Raw genomic sequence first — 24,535 nt, 5'->3', positions numbered from 1 at the left:
AAAAAGTAACTGCTTCTGAAGCTCCTTTACTGCATCTTTTACATTCAACTAGAGGAAAACATTTTCAGCTTTCCAGAGGAAAAGAGGCACAGAAGTTCACCCTACTCACTCTGGTCTTGTTCCTGATGTTAATTAAACACATCAAAGAAGATGGATGGTGTTTGAAGTTTGTATACAGATACTTTAATCAAAATGGTACTTTTTGTGTTAGAATTCTATCTCAGGTTCAGATTAACATAAGTGCCAGTGAAGTAGGCCACCCCTTCACATCTCAGCTCCACACAGAGCTCCTTTCAGCCAGGCTTAACAACGTGTGAATAAAACAGAGTGATATGAAAGACAAAAAGCAGGACCAAGAACATACATAACCTGATTTTTAAAAGCACAATTCCATCACATTCCAGAAAAGCCCTGAAACTTAGATGTACAGGCAGACAGGGTGGCATGAACACATATATAGGAAATTTATACAGTACCAATATTTAGGTTTTTCCTCAAGTTCCCCAAATATCAAAATCTTTCCACTCTTGTTAATCCTGCTCAATTATGACTTTCCCCTGACATGTAGTTAAAAAATATATTTTGTTGCTGCATATTTTTAGTTTGGATTCAGTAGGATGATAAGGAACTTTCTCTCCTATGAAAATCATACAATTTATCTCCAGGAGCAGTTTTTATACCACTAATTCATAATGCTGTAAAAAAGCTCATTTTTTCTAATTAACAGTAACCCCATTTTTTCTAATTAAGGGAGTAGTGTGAACCAGATACTCACTGAATATGCCAAAAAAGGCCAGCTCACTAAGTAATTCTGCACTTGTCTTGCTGTGGGCTCTTGAGGTACAATTGGAGCGAATGTCACCAACAAATATGTCCCTGTTATTGTCAGTGCTCCTCCTTTAAAGAAAAGGATATGTTATTTTGGCAATACAGTATTTGGTAACCACAGTCATACTTGACCTCCAGCTAATTCAGAAATAGTTTCTAGAAGAAAATTTAAGTCCATTTAAACAGATCTATACTTAGGCAATTGTATTGCCTTGCATTTCTGCTCTTATCTGGTCTAATTTTTATTAAAGACTCAAAGAATTTTAGAAATGTGAAAAAAAAAGTTGTCAGTAAACTCATCTGGATTCGGATTCCAACTCAATAATGCATTTTAAAGTACTGTCAATTCTAAATCCAAGTGTATGACAAAGGAGAATTAATCCTTTGTATTTCTCCCAGGCACAAAGTACATCACACAAACTTAGCCTGAACTGAAAGGACAAGTTTCCTACTAGAGCAGTCAGTTAGATCATTAACCACTGTAAATAAACACAAATGTCCCACAGTCATTTGTGGCCACAGAGATCTGCACCAACAATCAACCTGCCCTGGAAGCATCAGATGCAAGACACACATGTCAGTCCAATGCTCGACCGAAGCTGTCATAGGGCCAGCATTCTGGCTGCTGCCTGCTGTACTTGCAGATCTATGAACTGCTCTATAAAAGGATGATTTGCAATAGACTCTTCAGCCACTAGGTTGCCAGGGCTCTTTTTCAAGGTCAAACTTGCATTATTATGCTTTTAATAAAAATCTCCAAGTTCTGCCTTGTGGACATCTGCCGGTGACAAACACAGATGTTCATTGAAGACAGAAGTGAGATGATCCTAAGATCATAAACTGTGCTGGATTAAGGAAGACATTAGCTAATCAATTTTTCTTCAAGTAATCTTTAAAATTCTTGGTAAACCTATAAATCGGTGCGGAATGCAAGGCTCAAAACAAAGCACATCCGGAGGGCTTTGTTGGCACTGCTATCTCAAACAGATCCCTTGGAAAAGCAGAACTGTGTTATATTTATGTTCTTGCAAAACCATCACCATATTTCCCATCATACAGCTCATTCTTATGGAATGTAGCAACATTGTTAAATCCATCTTGCAAAGTCAAACTCACAGAAATAAAATAAATCAGCTGAACACTAGATACAGCAACACACAGTGTATAAGGCCATAAGGGAAACATGATCAGTGAAGGGATGGGGGGTTTTGAATTTAGCAGCTGAGCTGGCAAACTTGGATTCCAAACTTAAATAAATCGTATATAGTATTCCTGGAATGATACTGAACAGATCTCTCCAACACATTTGTGAGAACAGCTGTCCTCACTACAGTTTGAACAATCAAGCCTAGATGTTCGGAGCCCACAGAAATATCGGGTGCCCTCCATCAGGTGCACTGTCTCACTTGAGATGGCTCGGTGTAAAGCCCAAACCCTGAAATGTGCTTTTCTCTCACTATTACTGCGTTAGAGGTAGGCAGCTTTGATATGCAAAAAAATCTTGTACACAGACAAAAAGTTGTCAGGCTTTTACAGTGAAGACCACATTTCTCAACTGAACACTTGACAATATTATTATTTGTTTTTGAAGTGATAAAACTAAAACCAAAGGGAAATTATCACTTTAAATTGAGCTTGAGTTTTTTGTGCAATATCTATGCAGTAAGAAAAAAAATCTTATATTTGAATAAGTAACTCAATAACTTCCCTGTTTTTATTAATTCTGTGTTGTACTCATAAAGACAATACTAAAGACAACCTCAGAGGCAAAAATAGAAAACGAAAATAAATTTGAGCAATAAGGACACATAAGGAATAAGTTATGGTTGTAAGAGTAGAGGACTTGGGAATACAGTCTTTTCTTCATGCATTGAAGATTCTCTTTTTATCACTTTTTCCCAATTTTGAAAGTATCTGCCTTGAAACACTTGCTTGGGAAAGTGGGAGTGTGAAGGTGGGGGGCTGCGTGAGAGTTACATCTTGCTAAGCATATGGCAGCACACGTCTAAATTAGCAAATGCTTACTTACCCAATATATCAGCAGTCCTCATGGTCTTCTTTAGGAAAAAGACAGAAATAAATGCACTACCTAGAACAGAAATATAAAGACCTTTATATATATATATATACATGTATTTGTTAGAATATCAAGTGCTATAGCAAAAACCTGCCCTGGGACAAGTTTAAATATACCTAATGGGTGTTGTTGTTGCACCATACCGTGATATAAAGAGCCAGCAGTCCCTTCCTCAACCCACCAACACTTGGTTTCTGTAAGATCTCAGACGTATCCAGCAGGCTTTTACGTGGTTGAAAAAATGCAATAGCCTTCTTATTTCCCACTCAGGGACACTGCTTAAACTGCTCTGATTCAGTCATATGTGGAAATATCAGGAAAACTGGGCACTGATCAACCTTACTGTTTCACTCCCCATTTTGCTACCAAGTCATTGTACGGACTTGCTCAAGGCAAATTGCATCATAGAACAATAAAATTCTGCTTCTTTAGTCTTCAGTGTGTTAGGGGCTTATAAGCAGAGCAACAGCAGTACAACTGAGAAGAAGAGAGTCACTGCAAAAACATAGTACTTAGTATGAGCTAAATGCTCATGACATCTGCAGATGAACAGGGAGAAAACCCCACACGTGCTGTACAGGAGCACTGTCCATGGTCTTTGTCTTTCAGGGTTACTTGCTCTGAGGAAGGAGAAAACTGGAAGTGAGTCCTAGAATTTCCTGTGTTCTGGGAAACACATTTCTCTTGTTCAGCTCTTGCATCTGACCTCTGCCAGCTCCTGCTCCTGCCTTTTCAGGATGGGCAGCAGTGGGGAGATGAGCAGCAGTAGTGGTTGGGGCAGGTTTTGTGGTTAGGAACTCAGTGTGGAGATGTGCTAGAGAGGAAAGAAGAGCTTTGAAGGATGGATGAGACTGGGAGACATGGCTCTATTCCAGCACACAACATCTACCTCTAAAAAGAAGAAGAAGAGGCCGGATAGCTCTTCCATAAAAGAGATGAGGAAAGTCCTCTGTGAGAGGTGCATGAGTAATGTTAGATTCATTCAAAAACCTCGAAGAAAGACTGCTTAGGAAGGACAGCAAAGGGACACACTGAAACAGAGTCATGGGATGCTGCTACAAGAGCTCTCTACTTGTCCACAGCATGGTTTATTTTTGAAATAATAGTTCAACATTTTTACAACTATCTTTGCCTCTTTATCTCTATTGTTCTCATGGAAAAATTAATTCATGGTTAGCTAGTAGATGTACTCTACAAAAATCTAGAGAGGTTCATACCAAGAGGTAAGCAGAGAACTGGAATTCAGCATCAGGACTCTGTTTTCCAGCCAGTAGAAAATCAGATACAGCAGAAGTCATAAAATTAAACTGTAGCAAGAGTGATGGGAATCTGTGCAAACGAGTAAGTGCAATAAAAGAATCTTCAACTGAAAATGCCTCATTGAAATTAGGCTGCCTGATATGGTTTTCTTTATTCAATTTTTCAGTGACGACTTTGCTGGAGTGAAGACACTGATGGTATCCAGGCAACACTGGTAATAGCAGAGCTACCTAAATTTAAAAAAAAAAAAAAGAAAAAAAGAAGGGACAAAAGCCAGGAAAGAAGCAGCAGCATCCAAGATAGTGTAGGAATTGAGGAATTAATTACTGCTCTGTCTCCCTGCTCTCACAGCTTTCACAAATCCCACCTCAACCCACTCACCTAGACAGTCTCTGTCACAGCAAAGAGCTGCTGGTTAGAGGACTGATACCTCAGTGATTTTTTTTGCTGGTTTTTTTCCTTGTTTGTTTGTTTGTTTTGAGTACTCCATGTCTGAGCTCACTGCATTCAGCAAAGGTCTAGTAAATGCAATTTGCAAAATGCACTGTTGGCATCCAGTTTGGGGTGAGTTATGATCAAGTGTCAGCTTAGGGGAATCACAACCTCTGAGCTTGGCAGTGGGCACAAGGAGGTGCTGGAATTGAGACAGATGATGAAACTTGTCACTCTGCTTTAATAATGTATTCAAATGCAGCAAGCTCTGTCGTCCAGAGATAGCTGGTATTGCACCAGAGATCAAGAGCTTAACAGAATCTGTGTATAATTAATACTCTTTATGACGTAGAGTAATATGTAAAAATAAAATAAAATCTAAAAATAGGAGAGGAGGAAAAACTGAAGTAGGAGGGGAGGTACAACACCAAGGTGAGGAGAATGAGACCCAGGAGATACTCTGAACACAAGAGACAACTGCCCCTTTGGGTAAGCTGCCAATGCTCCAGTTGCATTCAAGTGAGGAAGAAAAGGAAATGGGGTAAATCTAAGAGAAAAAGCAGAGAACAGTTACACAGACCTGTTGAGATGCTAAAAGACGTACATTACTGATCAGAAGCCTCGCAAACTCTGGCTGTTACCTCCAGGAATAAATTTAAAGAGAGTTATGGTAGCATGGCCAAGAGACCATGATATTTTAATTTTACTTTTGCTGGTTTTCTGGGGTTTAAACTCCCAGACTTGACTTTGGTATAGTCTTCCATACTCTTCAATTTTTGAGGTAAGCTTGAATAAGATTAAAGTAAAGAAGCCAAGAGCTGATTGTCTTGTTGCAGATGGGTCAGGGGGTATGAAAGGAGCCCTGGGAACGCAGGCTGGTGTTCGCAGTTTTGCCTTCTGCTGGCTTTGCAGTCTTTTCTGGCTGGCAAGACAAACGACAGACACCAGAGTGTTCCCCAGGAGCCCAGTGAGAAATCCACAGCCCTCCCAACTGCTCTGCTCCTCTTCCTTAGCTCCTTTGTGCTCCCACTTACAACCTCATGTGCACTCAGTTGCACTCAGTTGCTTTAGACATTATTTCCTCCTGAAAACACAGTTTAAGACAATATGCTAAAAGGCCAACACACAGTCTCTGCTCTCCTCTCTGCTGGATGGCCTCCAAGCTGGTCCTGCTTTGAGCAGGAGGTTGGGTTAGGCACTTTCTGAGGTTTCTTCTAACCTGAATTACCCTTGGACTTGTGAACTCTTTGCAGGAGACTAAGTGGGCATCTAGAGGCTAATAACTAGTCCCACCAGGTACATGAATATAAGCCCCAAATTCAGTTCTTAAATGCAGACCTGCTGAAACTCCCCAACTCCTCTCTCCTCTCCCACCCTCTCTCAGATCACAGGTGGGGGGTGTCTCACATCTTCCCACCTCTCCTCCTCTCTACCTGTGATGTTATACCCCTGTACTTTCCTCCTAGCCAGCTTCCCCTTGATTTCACCCCATCACCACTGAGTGAGTTTAATTCCCTACCACTCAGCCCAAATTTTTCCTTTCCCATTCGAGTTCTCTTGTTCTCCCTCCACAGAAACTTCCTCCTCCTCCACCATTATATTAATGTGAGAAATAAATTATTGAACATTATATTTAAGTCTGTGAGCGAACAGACTGAGGAACTTGGGCAATTGCTGTGCTGAAAAGTATGAACGTATCTTTGCAATGGGTTTTTTGTTTGCTTTCTTTTTTGTAAAAAACAACCATAGACAGTTAAAGAGATTGAGATCTGTGTCAGAGTGAGGAATAGTTTTCTTCTTGTCATTTTTTTTAAAATTGGGTAGCAATAGAAAACAACAATACAGAAACACAGACAAAAAATTGTGTCAAAGAGCAAGCTGGCAGTAGCTCAGTAACAAAAGCAATTTATCATTGCTCTGAAGCCTCACTGGTTTTGAACCACAGGCTTTGGGAATAAGCACATGGACAACCACAGGTCTGGATTATCAGCCTTCAAGTCATCAAGGCAATGATTGCATCCCTGGTCATTTGAGAAAACTTGTGTAATTTTGGGGAACTCAGAATAATTCTTAGCTTTTTCACTAATTATTAAGGTAAAACTTTCAAAAGTAGGCAGAGATACAACTCCCATTCCCAGTAACAATGGTAGCCTGCTAGATGAAGAGAAGGGCAGAAAATCTGTGAGATGATCTGTTAAAGATTAAACATTACAGAACCAACACATCCTAATGTAATCCTTGAGTTTGTTTCATGCCTTGATTGCATGCTCATATTACTATCCATAATTTGAGAAGTAAATAGGTCCTGTAAAATGCTTCTATATATATGACAGAGCCTTTCTTAATGTTCATGAAACTCAAATGTTAAATATGATTTGACACTATATCAAAATCATGATAAATAAAAACTGTTGGGTAGGAAATGGGGTAAAAGGGTTTCTTCATGAGCTTAATTGTTATCTAAAAATCTTCATATTTTCATACATCAGCATAAACCAGGCTGGTTTACATTCATTATTGAATGAATATATTAATTATATATTGAATGATCATATATTCACATTATTGAATGAACGTGTATTCGTTGCAGCATGTGAATTTCAACGTAAATTGAAAAAATGATAAAAAACGTTGAGTTTTTTCATTATATGCAATTAAGTGACTTGAGGAAGGGCTGTAATGGTGCTACACATAGCTCAGTCATCTGCTCATTCTCTTAGGAGAGTGGTCGTTTACAATTATCTCCATATGTAGGCTTTCTCCAGCACAAATAGAAATAAAAAACAGTGTGATGTGTGGGTTCTGCCACTAGCAGACAATGAATGGTGAGAACCCAGCTCACAAAATAACTCCTCTGCTTCCTAGACATGAAAGCTGCAGTTGGGATTGGGTTTTGTTTGTTCCTTTAAGAAGGGGATAATGCACAACAGAAGAAGTAAAAGATAGAAAATACATACTGATTCATAGTATGTATTCTCTGCATTTTGTCCAATCCAGCCATAAAAAACTCAAGTGAGTGTGCAAGATTCATTTTTCCTATGCAAAACTATTTCACTATATTTCACTATTAAGCTGTTTACCTGATACTCAAGTTATTTATGAATATGATCTTTTACCTCTTATTTTTACTGTCTAATCTTACACAAAATATTTTTTGTAACAATTGTTCATAACTTCAAATATTTGTACATCCTTTCTTTTCCTCTTTTTGATTCCTATATGAGCTTTATGTATTATCTAAAAAAATTAGTGCTCTCCTCATAAATGCATAGACTGTTTGCACTACTTCTGTCTTCTCCAACAGTTTTTAAAAAAACCCAAAACAAAACCCACAAAATTTTATACATGTTTTAAATGTTCATTTTCTTAACAGACTCAGATAAAGGCATTTAAACTCACCCATCCAGAAGAACACTTCATTTGTGGTCTAGCTGAAATACCAAGGGAGGAGAACTAGATATGATTCAAAGACTATTGCACCTCTCTCAGTTTGTGCAACAATAGTTCACTTTGAGACCAAACATTTACTCTGTTTTATGCAACTTAAGGGTGTGCTTCCATCTAATCAAGCAGCTTAACTTCACCCAGTTGATTTTGCCCTAAAGCAGCTGGGCAGTGCTCAAGTTACAAGGATGCAGTTGCTGCCAGTTACATTTCAAGATGTGACCTCAAAGTATGCTTTATATGAACAGACCCTCAGCCTATCTCCCAAGCTGAAGTGATTCAGAACCCTCCCACTACCGAAAAACTTGAAGTTGCTTTAATCTATCCCCAAACAAAAGCTGTCCGCCACAGAGTCAGGAAAATCTGGAGAGATGATGAGTTACGTAGTGCATTTAATTGCTGCAGGTCAAATGACACCTGGGAACAAGTTCATTACATCTAATTGGCTTCTAAAACCTGTTCTTAGTTTATATGATGGATATTAATGCTTCACTGAATACAAATAAAGGCATTACAGACACCTCTAGACAGCTGTCCTGCACAATGAACCTGTAACATTTCTAACATGATCAGAGATTAGTACTGGAAAAGTGGTAAACAGAATATGACACATTTTTCTCCATCTGAGAAAGTGCTCAAAAGAGAGACCATTAAGGTGAGATTAATCCTGGAACCCAGATTATAGGACATACACACTGCAGAGAAATGGAAAAAACCTGAAAATCCTTTTGTTGCATCTTCTAGACATGTACAAATCAAAGTATTTTAAAGAATAGTTTGGTAAATGTTTCCTAGACATCATTATGTAACAGGGTCCTCAGAATTCCAAGTTCTTGGGCCACAAAGGTGTTACATTTCAGTGAGTGGGAGAAATCCATTTCTACAAGACTACCTGAGAATCTTCCTAAAGTACATCAGGAATATAACTTTTCAAAGCCTAAAGCCCCCCACTGCTGCTTACAAGGAGTATATAAAAATGCAAAGGGATCTTAACAGTGTCAGGCTGAGTGAAGCAAGTAAGTGTAAGTGAGGTAAGTAAGTGTAAAACAACTCTCCATAGAATGATAAACACTGCAGAAGAAGTCATCTCCAAAGCCACTGGCCTCTCCTCACCTTTTCCATCCCCAAGTCATTTCTGCAGGCAAGAACAAGATGAGCTAAAAGCCACTGCAACCTGAAATTACCCAAGCTATGTGTAAAACATGAGTTTTACTTTTAAGTATAGAAAGTTTCTTAATGATCACATCAAACATGTATTACTCCTCCACTTTTAAATTAAAAATTTACTAATTTCTCCTCTTGGAGAAAACAACTGCTGTCTTCTCAAACTATTTAAAACCCTGAACAGATGTAGAGCTTGCATCATTGCAACCACACGCGGAAATACTTCCACTGTGTAAGAAGAAAAATATAATTTTTCTATCTTAATTCTAAAAAAACAAACATTAACAAACATCTTGGTGTCATGCCAATTCATGATCTTTGGTGCTTTATTCTTTTTAAAACAAGACACTGGAACAATCCAGCTCAATAGAAAGAGGCACAAACTTTTCACTATTTAATTGATACCGGCTTAAGTGCAAAATTCAGTTGGATGTAGTTAAATGTGGTAGCAGAGCATAATAGATGTTGGCTCCATCTATTTTAAGATGCTTCCCGTCTCAGAAGTCTGGAGATATATGATGGGTACAGCCCAAATCCATTCTGGGCAGAGACTCCAGTCTGATTTATCCTCCTCCAAACCCTGGTTTCCAAGCAAAGGAAACTTTCCCTCTCCTTTTTTCTCCAGAGTCACAGAGACCTGCAGAGAATCCCCTTGATGACTGGACATACTGCAATGCACATTTCTCCTCAGTACACCATATGTACTGCATTTACAATGTCAGTGAGAGTCACCCCTTACCGTATGGGACATGCTGACACTGAATTTGGGGACAAAATGCTTCTCAGAAGGTTGGACTTAAGGCTGAGGTATGCATTTGGAATTTGTTATCAAGTACTTAACTTGTTCATTAAAAAAATTAACTTATGAAAGACACACATTCAACAATACCTCAAAAAAACCTGTCAGCTAGACTCTGCAAAGGCCACCCTCCACCACTTAAAAAAGGTCACAACTTAATGATAAAAATATTTCTTCATCTTTTAAATTGGAAGACTTGTTGCCTAACTACCCTTTGCCCAGTTGTTAGCAGATGATGCACATGTGACTTGGGCAGTTTGACATTGCTCTAAACGATGAACTCTTTTAAAATTAGAAGAATTATCTCTCTCTGGCTTTAGTATCTGAAGACAGGAAAGTATCTTGTAGTAGGAAGTGTTACTGAGAAGTTATTGCTGTAATTGGCTGTCTACACAATTTTTACTTGCTCTTCCTTAAGGGAATGTTTGCTAGACAAAATAAAATTTCAGATATTTCTATTGTTTGGGCTATAAAATGGATACTGTCAGCTGATTTATAGGAATGAAATATAAGATATTAAAGTGCTTTCTGGGATCACCCAGAATAAGCATTCTGGGCCAGTTTAAAAAAAATAACAGTGGATGAGAATTTTGGTAAGAAATAACAGTTCGGAAGATGGTGTCTTGGTATTTATTGTAAGTAAGGGGAGAATGAAGGAATCATCAGATGCAACATTTCCTCACATTTTGCAAAAGCGAATAAGGAATCTGCTTGGAAAAAAATCAACCCTAAATGTGATCTCATCTTTTTCCATTTAATAAATATTGTGATTTTTCTTCCTACTCACTGCTTTTTGCTTTTCCTTTCTAATTTTCTGTATTTGCATTTTATTCAGGTTGGACAACAAATGAGATTAGCCAATATTCTTTGATGTTCAGAGATGTCTGACGATGTCTACAATTGTTACAGATATAACTACTGCCACCAAAATCACACTGGGATATGTAATATTTATTTACATTTCCATCTCAGGTAATATGTCATTCCTTTCTTTGAGAACTCTTTCCTACTATGATGAACTAACATGGCTTTATATCTGAAATTCTGCAATAGTTTAACATTAAAGGTTACAGTAAATTGCCTGCAGTTTCCTTCCCCCTCTCTCTCCGCTAAATTGCACCCACGTATTGTTAGCTGCTTCCTTCCACTGCAGCTAGGCAGTCCACTGGGAAGGTATTTCATCTTTTATACCTTCCCATGAAAAGGCATTCACTGCAACGTCACTTCCAAGTGTGCAACTGGTAGCTGGAGAAATGTTATCACTTGCCAATCGCAAGTAAATGAGCTCCAGCATATTCAGAGCTGTTGAGATCTCTCAGTTCAGGATGTTTCAGCTGTAGATGTGAAGTGACCATATTAAGGGATGCAGCTGCACCCTGTAGTCCCATTTTTAGAGCTCCTGTACAATAGTGCCCTGTCTACCCTGCTTTACACTAGCACAACATGAAGATATATTTTTAAATGTGTTACTTTGTCAAAGAAACAGACATTTCATACCCGAGCACCTTAATAACAAAAGCCCCACATGAAGTAAAGAGTGAGATCATATCACTTCAGCTAAAGTCCAATTAATCTGTACATAAAGGAACAAATGAACATGTTTAATAATAAATGTACTAAATGTACATAAATGTACTAAACATTTCTGGAAATTTCTAGGCCCTTTGTGTCACACACTGTGGAGTGTCAAGCAAGTTTGCCCATATCAACATGAATCATGGTGACGGGCAGGGAACAGGCAGCAGGAACCACCTGGTGTGATGGTAACACACAAAATGCACTGTAGGTACTCAGGATCAGAGCACAGCTCTGTGCATGCAGCAGGATGCCAGTCCTCCTCTTTGGGGGCTTGCAGAGCTGGCAGTACTGTCACAGCACTGGGCAGGAGCTAGCAGAGCACAGAGTGAGGCAAAAGACAAAACCATGGAAAAAAAAATATTTTAGAATAGTCTTTGATTTAAGAAGACTTTTTTTTCAGATGTAATTATATTAATAATTTCTTTTCAGACCACGACATTAACATTTTCCTCTTGTGTTCCTGCTGCAGTTTCTGTGGTATTAGTCCTCTAACCAGAAGCAAGCATTTGATTAAAGCATATACCCAAGCAAGAAATGGCAAATCGTCTCACCTATAACAGAAACACATCCCAGTGGAGCGACAAGAGTAATGGGGGCAAATCCGTAGGCTGTGAAATTGCCCACCTCTCCAAGCCCCAGGAGGGTAATCCCACACCACCAGAGCTTGCTCGTGTAGTAGGGCTTCTGCTCTGCTTGGCAAACCAGTCGGAGATGAGCGCATTTCTAGAAAATTAATTATTAGAAACAGGCATGAATAGAAAGGCTTCCACTGTGCTCTTATGCCTGACAAAAGTGGAATAATTAAGGGGGCTGTCAACTTCAAGTTCCAGGTGCATCGAGGTTTTCTTTTCAAAGATGACTTTGAGCCTGTTGTTAACTCAGTGCTGCTTCACATGTGCTTTCTTAGTTGTGGTGGAAAGGGCTGAAAAATTAGGTCTCTGAATAAAACTGAAAAATGCAAAGTGAATATTAGCTAGTGCTATCTAGCTATCACTGCACAGATCTGTTCTTGCCTCAAAGCAAAACTCAGCAGTTGTGCTCTGAATCTGGAAACAATCAAAGGAAGGAGACGGGGCAGAATCAGAACTGTGGCAACAAACTGAGACAGGGGGAACAGGCAAGAGGGTATTCCTGTCCGTGAAACCTATCTTCACCAGAAATACACTTTCAAAATTAAAAAGGCAGCACTTAATCACATCTTCTGTAGGGAGCACTCTAATTAAATAGAATTTATGATTTGGCCACAATCTCCTGTTTGACCTCAGAAGGAGATCATAAGTAAACCATTATTTTCTAAAGAAAAAACAGTTGGCACAGGTATAACATATACTCAAGTAATACTTCATCAGCGCTTCCTGTTACATGAAGGTATCATTGGCACAAGCTGTAATTGTTTTTCCCTGGCAGTACAGCAAGAACATGCATATAGCATGACAATTTGTCTTTGATCACACTGATCTTCTGAAACAGAGTCCAGGCAGTCTCCATCAAGAAAGTGTCATAACTGGGAATGATGCAATGTTTACCAAATTAATTCTGCAGATTATCATTTCCTTTCTCAAATTACTCTCCAGCCTTTCTGCACATGGGTCAAAAAAGGTAGAAATCAAATGACACAGTTACAGTACAAACTGTAGTAAAAGAAACTTTTTTCTCCATCACTTGATATTTGATTTTAGAAATCTCCCTGCAGAGCCTGGGGAGGTTGTAAAGGATTTTCCTCATACTTCCATCCTTCTCTGTAGGCTACTCGACAGAGCATGGGACAAACAGTAATCTAAGTCTGTAATACCCTATAGTCTTAAGACAGTGGTCTTACTGAGAAGATGCAGCACATTATTGCAGCTTCCTGCTGTGGAACGTGTTCAGGGGAAGAAATTCTATGAAGAAGTTTAGCCCTCCAAGAAGAAAAAGAGCAAAAGGAAATAAAACTTGAGCCATGGACCTGGATGTTCTTCACAGTAACATCCAGGATTTTACATTTTTATAAACAAAAAAACCCCAATAAAGATACAAGTTAAATTAATATTAAATAATATTCAAATTATTATTCAAGAATCCAAGTTTCTGCCAAAAATTAAATAGCACAAATTCTTAACTGAATCCTGAGATGTATTTTCACCCCAGATTCTTGTAGGATTAACTTTTGAAGGCACAGAGAGATTAAAAAGATGTGCAGCAAATACAGGAAGGTGAGCTCAGCAACTCCCCTACAGCTTTCTTTCTCCAGATGTCTGTCTTCTTTACACAGCAACGTGAGCAAATGGTATCTAGGTGGAGGCTGTTCATAACTCAGCTGAACTACACTGTAAATGATGAGCTGTTCTTTAGAAGACAACCTGCTAGTGGGAAGAGGATCTGGAATATGGACTACATGGTCAGAAAGGGACTAAAAAATTTGGCCTGTCCACTTAATAGGAGTGTGAAAATAAATGTTGAGATCTAGGGAAAATTGTTATTCATATTTTCATATTTAGAAGTTACTGTTACAAAATAAAGAAAAACCTAATTTAATGGGGAAAAAAAAGCAGTTTAAATTTTCTGTCAAATGGCCATGAGAGCCATTGAGTTTCCCATATCAGCATTTTAAAAGCTGATAGTTCAAATTCAGTAAGGGCTGTTATGATTAGAAGTCAACAGAAGTCTGCTTGTATGCCTCTGTACATCCGCATGCAAATCATCTACTTTGGCACCCAGAACCCTCAGCAGACAAAAGATATCAAATCTGAACAAACTCATTATTATGGCTAGACTGAATTTCCACTTCACCTTCACTTTTCTTTACTTCACCTTTATCTTTCCACTACAGCTTCAGAGGTTTTCCTGGAGCCTGTCCTAGCACTGTCACCATCCACAGGTTGGAACCCAGGTTGGAGAGGCAGCAGTCATCTCAACTTGCCTACCACCTCTTGCCAAACTGGTTTCTTTCTACGGGATTCTCCAGCTGATGATGTTTAAATAGAAGGGAATCACTGAAGAACCTTCTAGCTTTAATAAGCTGAACAGAAGCTTTCATATTCCACTTCCTATTTAATCCTTTACAGAAAAAGCAAAAAAGTAGCTTTATATGAGACCTGTACAACTTCTAAAATACTAACTAGCAAAAATACTTCTTCTGGACAATTTACACAACAATGTCTCCTGTGCTTTAAAAACTTTAATTAGAAGACCTAAAAATACAATGAAGCATAAAAGATACCAATTATAATGAAAAATTTAACCTTCTACCAAGTATGTATCCTAATTATTAAAACAGAAAGGATTTTATAATTGACATCCTACAATGCTTTACCACAGTTGTAAGGGCAACACCTCCCATTACTTTTGTGATTTAAATAGTGTCTACTCAGATTATTTCATCTGAATTGCAAAAGAAAAACTAAACTGGCTGAAGTTGTTTTGGGGTCCAATATTGTAAAAACCCTTATGTCTTTATGCATTTATGGAACAGGTCCTCAGGAAGCTGATTCAGAAAGATGCCCTTCTTGATCTGCTGCTTGTCAGCTCTCGTGAGTGACGTGGTGACTGGCGCCGTCTTGGCCACAGAGACCACAAAATGTTTGAGTTTAAAATCTTTGTTGACAGGAGGAAAAGTGGAGGAAAACCTCAGCTCTGGACATGAGGAGAGCAGACTTCAGGCTGCTCAGGGAACTAGTCAGAAAAGTCCTCTGCGAAATGTTTCTGTAGTGCTGGTCACTTTTTAAACATCACCTCCTAAGGGCACAGGAGCAGCAATTCTCCAGTGTCAGAAGCCGAGCAGACGAGGCAGAAGGCTGGCTTGGCTGAACAGGGGTCTTCTCTTGGGTCTAAGGCAAGAAAAGGAAGGTGTGTGACCAGTGGAAGCAAGGTCAAGTGACCTATAAGAATACAGATGCAGCTTGCCACTCTAGGGAAAACATTCATGGAGCTAAAGATCAGCTGGAGTTGAAGCTGGCCAGAAATGTGGAGGACAATAAAAATATTTTTTTCAGATATATGATAGCAAAAGGCAGCATAGAAGTAATGTCAGCCTGTTACAGGATGAGGATGGGCACCTCACAAACAGGGACATGGACAAGGCAGAGGTGTTTAATGCATTCTTTGCCTCTGTCTTCAGCAGAGATGATGGACCAAGGGGGTCTCAGTGCCGTGAGCTGGAGGACCATGGCTGTGAGAATGATCAAATCCCAGCTGAGTCTGAACTTGTGCTGCTCCAGATGGATCCCTACAAATCTATAGGGCCTGATGGGATTCATCCAAGAATTTTAAAAGTACTAGCTGATGTAATTGCAAAAGCTCTCTCAGTTGCTTTTGAGCAGTCTTGGGAATCTGGAGAGCTGACGGGAAGCTGGTGAACACTGTCCTGATTTTCAAGAAGGGCAAGAAGGAGAACCCTGAAAAATACAGACCTGTCAGTCTCACTTTAGTTCTGGTAAAATCATGGAGAAGATTATTCTGGGAGGTATTGAAAAACACCTGGAGGACAACACAGTCTTCAGTTTCAGCCAGCACGGCTTCATGAGGAGAAAGTTCTGCTTGTCAAACCTGATTTCCTTCTGTAACAGGGTAATCCACCTAGCTGAAAAACCCACCCTTAGGAAAGCCAGGTAATGTAATCTTTTTGGACTTCAGCAAAGCTTTTGATACTGATTCTTATAACATCCTTCCTTACTCCCAGGTTCAGTGGGACCACAAGTAACTCACAGCTGGTATTTCTCTCTGGCACATTAAAAGGAGGAGGAGTTATGAACATTTCTTCTATCCTGTATGACAATCACAGGACAGAACGGGTTGAGAGCTCCCAACAACTCACAGCTCCTAGCAACAACAGCAGGGCACTGCTAGATTACAGGTAATGAAAGAGAAGGTTTATTAAATGCAACAAAACTAGCCTTTTGAACTTCATCAAAACCAAACTGCAATATAAGTACTTGCTAAATATAAACAACTCTGAATAAAGAGAAACCGTATCATACCTGTATATTCAAAGAGACACTGATGAGAAAATTTGAAGCAGCAGCAAGTAAAACTCCCAAGAGTTGAGTCTGCAAATCACAAAACAAGGAAGTATAAAAATATTTATTAGTTTAAGAACAATATGATGGTGGTTTTCTGATAGCACATATAACCCAATCAAAACCAAATTATTGTACTTTTCAGTCACTGAGCTCATGCTGCAGTGAGTAAAGTGATAAGAAATACCTCTGCATAGTTGAGTAGGGCTTAAGTAGTAAACAAGTGGGAATGGAAAGGGTGTGAGAGTGGTTTTGCTTCCTTCAGTAGAACACCTTCTTAAATCTCATGAAAGACAAAACTAGGCAGGTTTCACTTGAAAACCACAGACAGAGTTTTTTCCCCCAACAAGGACCTGATTTTTACATTATCCAGAAGGAAAATAATCAGCAATCAAACCCTTCCTATTGGAATACAATTATCTTACGTGTTAACATATCCACTATTTGACAGGGCAGCTAGGAACATAGGTCTCCTGACAGTTTCATGTATTGTGTTATTTCATTAAATAATTTCCTAATCAGACTGTCTAATTTTTAGTAAGATTTGCAAGCTTTCTACAAAGCCAAGAAATTAAAAACATTCAAGCAGGATTCATTATTTTGGAAATAAGTCATTTTAGCAAGGTCGAACAACAGGAACTTGATAGAGCTCCTTGTCCACTTTCAAAATGTTCTAACACATTGCAAACCATCCTAAGTGTATTAAAAACCCATACAAAGTCACTTCTGTCATGCTGTGAGGAGCCTCACTAGCTTGTAGAGAAGACAAACATACAAACAGTTTTTATAAACCAGGTCATGGTAATACAACCCAGCATAACAACTGTTTCCAGGCTGTAAAGGAGCATCCAACTCTGTGCTTACAGAGTTACCTGTTGGGTAAATGATACTTACCCAAGGAGGTCCTGCACAACTCTGAACTGCAGTGTCTACCAGCTACAAAGAGTGCTACCCCAAAACATTTATGAAGAGCAACATGTTGTCCCAAAAGCATTTGGAGGGGGGATTGTTGTTGTGGCTAGATAGTTCCCAGACTAAGAAAAGGCATCCCCAAAAGTGTGAAGAAACAACAGCCTTATTACAAATCCAATATAATATTTGAGCCAAACAGCAGGCTCCAACTCTTTCCAGTGCCTGTGTTTCCGTAGTGGCTTGGAGTCAGCAGGAGAAGCAGACAACAGAACTGCTCTGAGAGAAGTGCTTGGCTGCCTGCCAGGTGTCACCAAGACATGACTGATGGGTCCAAGGGGATTCAGAGACAAGAATGCAGGAAGTGAGAGGGCTCCCTCTGCTAACTATTATAGCATCAGTGCCACAGCCTGTGTACAAGAAGCATTCAGTGAGAAACATTACACAAGATTTTAGCCCATACTCTGGTGCATGGCCACTGGAGGTCATTCCCCTCTTGCATCCTCTCCCCAGCATCCCAGTGGGTGTTCCAGCAGCATGTCCTGGGCTCTCACACACACACTGTGTTTTTCATGCTCTGGGAGCTCACCTCGCTGGAGCCAGTGGGAAGGGTGACGCGACATCGCAGCACAGCGCAGCACAGACGTCCCTGCTGAGATCAGCACTCTCTGGTACAGGGACACAGCAGCCTCCTCACACTCTGGGGAAATGCTGCCACATGGACACCACCCAGGCCTCACAGAAGCAGAGGGGATGGGGTTTCCTTCCCTAGCCGTAATGCTGTAGCATCAAATCCTGAACAATGATCTTGCCCAAAGTTTGACCACTTCATCCTGCACACACAACAGCTTCAAAAGGCAGCAACTAAATCAAAACTGTTTTCTTGCTCCCAAAGACTTGTACTTTTTAAATGACAACATGCTCCCTTGTGAGGAGGTGGAGAAGTGGCCTTGTCAGCCTTGTCACAAAGTGTTTAAGAAAAAGGAGACAGAAGGGAATAGAAAATACAAACTGCCCCCTCATTTACCCCATCATTTTATGGCACTTACATTAGTAATTGTAACAAATCCCCACTACTCCCAGCAGAGAACTCAGTCACACTGCGGTTTTTTTGTTCCAGAGGCTGATCCTACCATAACGGCTGCATTTCTGGATGCAACCCCTTGCAGCTCCTTCCTCCCAGTTCTCATTTGGGGGTCACAAACCTTGCACAGGACTCAGTAGGCAACCAGCACACCAGGGAGGAAACACCACTGATCTTAAGCCAGACCACAAGAGGGTCTCCATCCAGCTCTTGGATGCAGATGGTGAGCAGAGGATGAGGTCATGTGTTCCACTGGTCATCTAAAATAATGTGCTAAATCAGATCCATGGATGGGTACTGATGATGACCTGAGTGCATGCCCCTAGAGGCTGTGAATCAAATCTCCAGTAGTGGGGTTTCCAGTGTCCTCCATCATGGGTGTCCTCCCCAGAAGAGCAACTGCTTTGCACCACAAAGTGGTGGTACGTGTTGCTTCACCAGTGAGCTTGACGCAGATATCACTGTGGGACACATAAGATTTCTATCATGACAACCAGCCTGTGTCTGAACAGAAACAATCTTACAAAGGTCAGTTCTCTTCTTGGAGAATCACAGAATAGTTTGGGTTGGAAGGGACCTTAAATATTAGTACCAGCTTCTCTGCCATGGGCAAGGACACCTACTACTACATCATGTTGGACAAAGCCCCATCCAACCTTGAACATTTCCAGGAATGGGGCACCCACAATTTCTCTGTGCAAACTCTTCCAGTGCCTCACCACCCTCACTGTGAAAAGCTTCTTCCTTGTATCTAGTCTAAATCTACCATCTTTTAGCTTAAAATTATTATGCTGTGTCACTCCCCTGTGCCTAACTTAAGCACTGGTCTGCACCCAAGAAAAAGCAGTGCATGTGTACAATCAAGTCAGATGTGTAGCAGCAGGCTGGGCTCAAACCTCACCCTCATGGCTCAGGTCATTTTATTGCAATGACCACATGTTTCACCTGAGTGTTGCTGTTGGCATATATACTGCACTGCCTGCTCCAGGCTGACAGGTGTTAATGAGCTCTGCTTAGCATGGTGATAGCACCATGCTTCCAAACCCAGCACTGGACAGACCCCTAAAGATTAAGAGCAGAGTACAATGCCCTAAGGAGGTCAAATATCACATGGATCCATTCAGGGAGATGAGATGAAAGTACAGTAACACCATACAGCTACAGCATGGCAAAACTGTCTCATGAGGGTTCATACTCACACGTGCTTATATTAAACAAAAAAATAGGGACAAATTCAGTAAAGAGGAAAATTACATTGCAAACATCTTAAATCAGAGTGACTCTTAAATCAGCAATTTCTAATGAAACAGGGTTATCACACACAGCAGCACTCAGAGGAGAAAAAACAGCATGGCATATCTCGGGCTAGGAAAACCATACATGAATGAAAGATGACCTGCAACTGAAGACAGATCACAAAATGGTTGCTGTACTGCCCTGAAGGCCACCAGAGCCCTTCTGTTCCCACCTTATCATCTGAAAGGCTTCATTATTTGTGCAGTGTCTGCCATTTAATATCCTTCAGAGGCTAAAGGACTGGTGGAACAGCCAGTTTAAGAAGTAATAAACATGATATTCTCTGAGTTTCCAGTTGTGATATCCAGTTGTGATATCATCCACAGCACTGCAGAGCTTCCCACACATAAGTGTCAAGACAAACCTCAGTTGGGGAATTCAGTTGCAGACACAACTTCAGAGCCATGGTACTACTTCAGTCAAAGAAGGACTTATACAGGAAAGAGTTTTAAATATTCAAAACTGTTGGCATAAAATGCAAGTTTCTTCATCACCGAAACATCTGTCTGAGCATACAGGCCACTTTGTCAGACCCCAGATTTCAAACTGTTGACACATTCTTCCAGTGCTTCCAAATGTATGAGGCTTGTCACAGAAACATCTTGCCCGTAAGTTTTCCAGAAAATAAAAAATACAGAAATTTAATTTACTTCATTTTAATGTGTTTTGGAACAAACCATGAAAGTCACACACCCACTTTGAAGTCCTTCCTAGGTAACTCCTGAGCACACAGACCATAGACTGAGATTGTGGATCTGCCAACATTTTACTTGGTGGCAAAACAGGCTTGAAGAAAGCTTTCCTCTGGCCTGCTGCTCCCTCACTGCCTTGCTTAAGTGCCTGAAATGATCTATCCAAAACATACCCCATTACTATTACGTTCTTTATCAGCCACCTGCCAATGTTTAACACTAAAGGCAGGTCAAAATTCACAGTCCACAGCAAGGGTTTTAAACTGGTGACCCTGTGCAGTTTGTCAGGGGTGACAGTGACCTGTACAGGCGGTGCCAGGGTAAATGAGCTCAAGAAATGGCAAATTGGCCTCAAGTAAGGCACCCTCAACACTTGCCTGGCATCCCCATCCCAGCCACGTGAGGGTCCTGCACAAGCTGAGGCATGGCAGAGGGAAGTTTGAACCATGAGTCAGGAGAAATACATTTGTCACATGGAGTAGCAGCACACTGCTGTTCAAAATAAGTGAGTGGCGATGTGGCACGTGGCTGGGTGTGGTCCTGCTCCCAGCACTCGGGCAGGACCTGATGCTTGATTGCCAGAGCACCTTTTCACATCATTCTGACAGTATTTTGAAATGATATTTTACATGCAAAGTCTCTATTTATTGTCAAAGTAAAATAAGGGGTTTATGGCAAATGAAATCCAGGCTGAAATCTCTATCTTTGGCAATAATTCTAGTAAGTTTATCACTTGCAGACTAAAATCTGCATTGGAGACTCAGTTATATGGTGAAATGCAATTTATCCATATTACATGTGTGTTTTCCTAAAGCACAATAAACTGCAGTTGCCAGATCTGTGAAATAAAAACTTAGAAAAAGGAACTTAATTTGCATTGACTAAAAGGTATTTACTATTATTTATGGAAATTTGCTATGCCTATAAATTGAACTGATGAGCAGAAAAAACCCCAAACACTTTAAATGTCTCTTGTCGGTTCACTCATCAAGGCTAGTTAAACTGTTGTTCCTATTTTTTCTTGATTTCTCTATGTATTTGTGATCTAAAGGTGTTCCCAACAAATTTAATGGCTTGTACTGTTTCAAAAGCTATGCACCATTTCCAATAATTGGAATTTTGTCAGACCTCAATGGATCTTATTTAAAAAAAAGAGGAAGGGATGGAACATGTTCTAAACTTCCAATTATGGGTTAACTCTGAAGCAAGAGGAATTCAGAGTCCTTAACAAAAACCATATTTTTCAAAGAGCTACCATGTGGAATTGGGAGAGGCTTATCATTTAGCTATTATTATTCACAGAGCTCTGGCTGTACTCAGTACTTTACAGATGTATAAATAAAACAAGGTCCTTGTTCCAGTGGTTTTCATAGTGCAATTCATATACTCAGATATGAGTTAAGGTCCATATGAAGTACTGAAGGACAGCTGAAATAAGAGTAAGAGGGCAATTACCATTGTGGGAACATGGAATGAAAATACATTTGATTTGTTCATTGTGACATGAAAGAAAAAGGACATTGTTCAATATATGAGAAGGAGAGAATTAAAACATTTGGCATCATTGTTGTTAGGATTAGAGAGAATAGACTTGGTAACTACATCACCTCACAAATTTAAAATATATCTTTTTCCAGAAAGGTGACAAACTTTAAAGGCTGGAATGAGAGCCTGGTAAGTTATGAAAAGGTGGGGGAACTTGAGAGGATACAGCAGCTACAGAAGTGGGACTCTTATTTACCTCTGTGTTTTCATCACTTTCATGAGATCCTATTTATATTCATCACTCCGATTATTTTAGTTAATATACATAGCAGGTAACAAACCGAGCTGGAGAATATGAACTGTGAAACAAAGTAACTAAAGTGATTTTTTTATGTGCTTACTAAGGTTATATACAGACATATCCACCCACTGTATTGTTAACAAGCCTAGTATCGTAGTTATTTAAATTGAAAAAGACCTCTAGGATAATTCAGTTCAATTAATCCAGTAATCCAGTACTGCCAAGTCCACCACTTCAACCCTGAGCACCACACCTACACATATTTTAAACACCTTCAGGGATGATGATTCAACCTCCTTCCTGGGCACATTTTCCAGTGTTTGAGAACCTTGTCTGGGAAGATACTTTTCCTACTGTGCTATTTAAACCTTCCCAACCTGAGGCCATTTCTTCTTGTTCTATCACTTGTTACTCAGGAGACAAGAATCACCCACCTCACTACAACTGACCTTCAGGCAGTTTTAAGAGACCATTATGAGTAGCAATTTTTTTTTCCTTTTTGAAGAGTTAAAACCAAACCTCTCAACTTCTACATTTCAATTTCTTATTCTCAGGAATGAAATCTTAAAATTAGAAATAAATGGGAGAATAGAGAAGGGGCAGAATGGATTTTTACACTGTTTCCATGAACAGCCTGTGATACTCTGGGACACTTTAGTTCCTGGGATATTTCGCTGCATAATCAAAGACAATTTCATGTTTTTAATAATGCCTGCTAGATTGCAAATAAAAACCTCTCCCATGACTGTATAAAAACCTCAATCATAGCTGAAAACGTCTTAATAAAAGATTTTCTCAAGTACTATCACATATCATCTCCATGGCAACTACAAAAATTACATACCAGGAAAAGCAAGAATAGGATTATAAACTTTTGCCAGTTTCCAGGTTCCACAGGAGAAACGGGGAGGCAAGCTAGCACTGTCTGACCAGCTTCTCCCACAAAATAGCCAGCTGGCTTGGGGATATGTTTCTATTGCTGCCCAGGAGCAGGCATTCCTGTGTGACCTAGGTTAATTCCTGGTATACAGGGTAAGGTCCAAGCCAGACCACTCCAAGCCCAGGAATATTAATCCCCAGAAGCTACAGTCTGGCTCACACTGAGAGGCTTTGCTGTTCCTATCTCTGCTTAATGTGGCTCCCTGGACCCCTAAACTGAGAGCCAAGGAGGTGACACAAGGCTTATGGGAAGCTGGAGGTGAGCTCAAAAGGGACCTGTCTGAACAACTGAGTAAATAGTGCAGTGTTACATCAGGCAGGGCAAGGCACAAGGAGTACTCTTGGAGAGATGTCTCACTCCACATGTACACACAGCCTCTGCATGTACACACAAATGTGCCTCCAAGCCAAGCACAGAGAGCTCATTCCCTCTCGTTATTGTAGTACAAGTCCTCCTGAAGTATAAATGAGCTATTTCTGACTCCACCTCAATCAGAAACAGAAAACCCTGACAGAAATGTAACCAGCTTAATACATTATTTAGCAAATCCTCAAAAGAATTTTTATGTAAAAATCTCCCTTTACCAGCTGAGAGGAATGGCATGCCTCTTCCAGCACGCACCTCTCCAGCATCACTTTCAAACAAAGGCAGGCTTGTCTCCCATTCTAACTCAAATAATCTTCTGTTAGCTCTAACTAACCCTTCCTTTGATCTTCACTGAAAATGCTTCTCCATGTCACAACCTGAGTGAACGTGCTCAGTTGTTGAAACACGGAGTCACCCATGTCAGACAGGGGTAAACACAGGCAGGAAATCACTATGCTTCCAAGCCAGTGGCATGCCAGAAATATTCTAACAGGAGTAACAACAGGGCAGGGTAAAAAGAAAATACTTGACTGCATTATGAATTAAGTTAGGCCCATCTCTTTTTAAAATAATTATTTGATTTGATGGCAGGGGAAGGAGCAGCCCAAAGGCCCTTCCAGTCTGCTGTTCCTGCAGAGGAGGGGTCCTCTGCAGTAGTTCCTTGCTTTCCTTCCTGCACTTCTCACACTTGGCTCTCCTTGTTTCATTTCCAGAGAGAGTGTTAATCATTTACAGATAGCTCCTAACAAAACAAAACAAAACAAAAAAAATAGTGGACTCCAGAGGTCAGATCCTTCTGCTTAACAGCATTATTAATTTAAATATAAACAACTGCTAGATCTGAAATATTCACACATATGTAGATGGGTGCATACACACAAACACG

General features: G+C 40.0%; 1 protein-coding gene across 3 annotated transcripts in view; it reads right to left on the bottom strand.

The window, feature by feature from the left end:
• NIPAL2 (NIPA like domain containing 2) overlaps positions 1-24,535 on the bottom strand; it is a 51,419-nt gene that overhangs the window by 17,450 nt on the left and 9,434 nt on the right. For all 3 annotated transcript variants that reach the window (XR_015772782.1, XM_005516998.2, XM_088056901.1), the window contains exons 2-5: positions 16,538-16,606; positions 12,134-12,305; positions 2,858-2,917; positions 776-897 (exon numbers count right to left, since the gene is read on the bottom strand). Coding sequence is in view for 2 of the 3 variants with exons in the window: in XM_005516998.2 (XP_005517055.2) it covers positions 776-897; positions 2,858-2,917; positions 12,134-12,305; positions 16,538-16,606 (423 nt within the window). In the remaining variant the exon portion in view is untranslated. The remainder of the gene's footprint in view (positions 1-775; positions 898-2,857; positions 2,918-12,133; positions 12,306-16,537; positions 16,607-24,535) is intronic.

This window comes from Pseudopodoces humilis, chromosome 1, assembly GCF_049639895.1.
Source record: "Pseudopodoces humilis isolate 2021_Gansu_Grassland_sample_001 chromosome 1, ASM4963989v1, whole genome shotgun sequence".
In the NCBI taxonomy this organism is placed as follows: Eukaryota; Metazoa; Chordata; class Aves; order Passeriformes; family Paridae; genus Pseudopodoces; species Pseudopodoces humilis.
The sequence above is the reverse complement of the archived record's forward strand: the minus strand, read 5'-3'. Positions and strand labels throughout refer to the sequence as shown.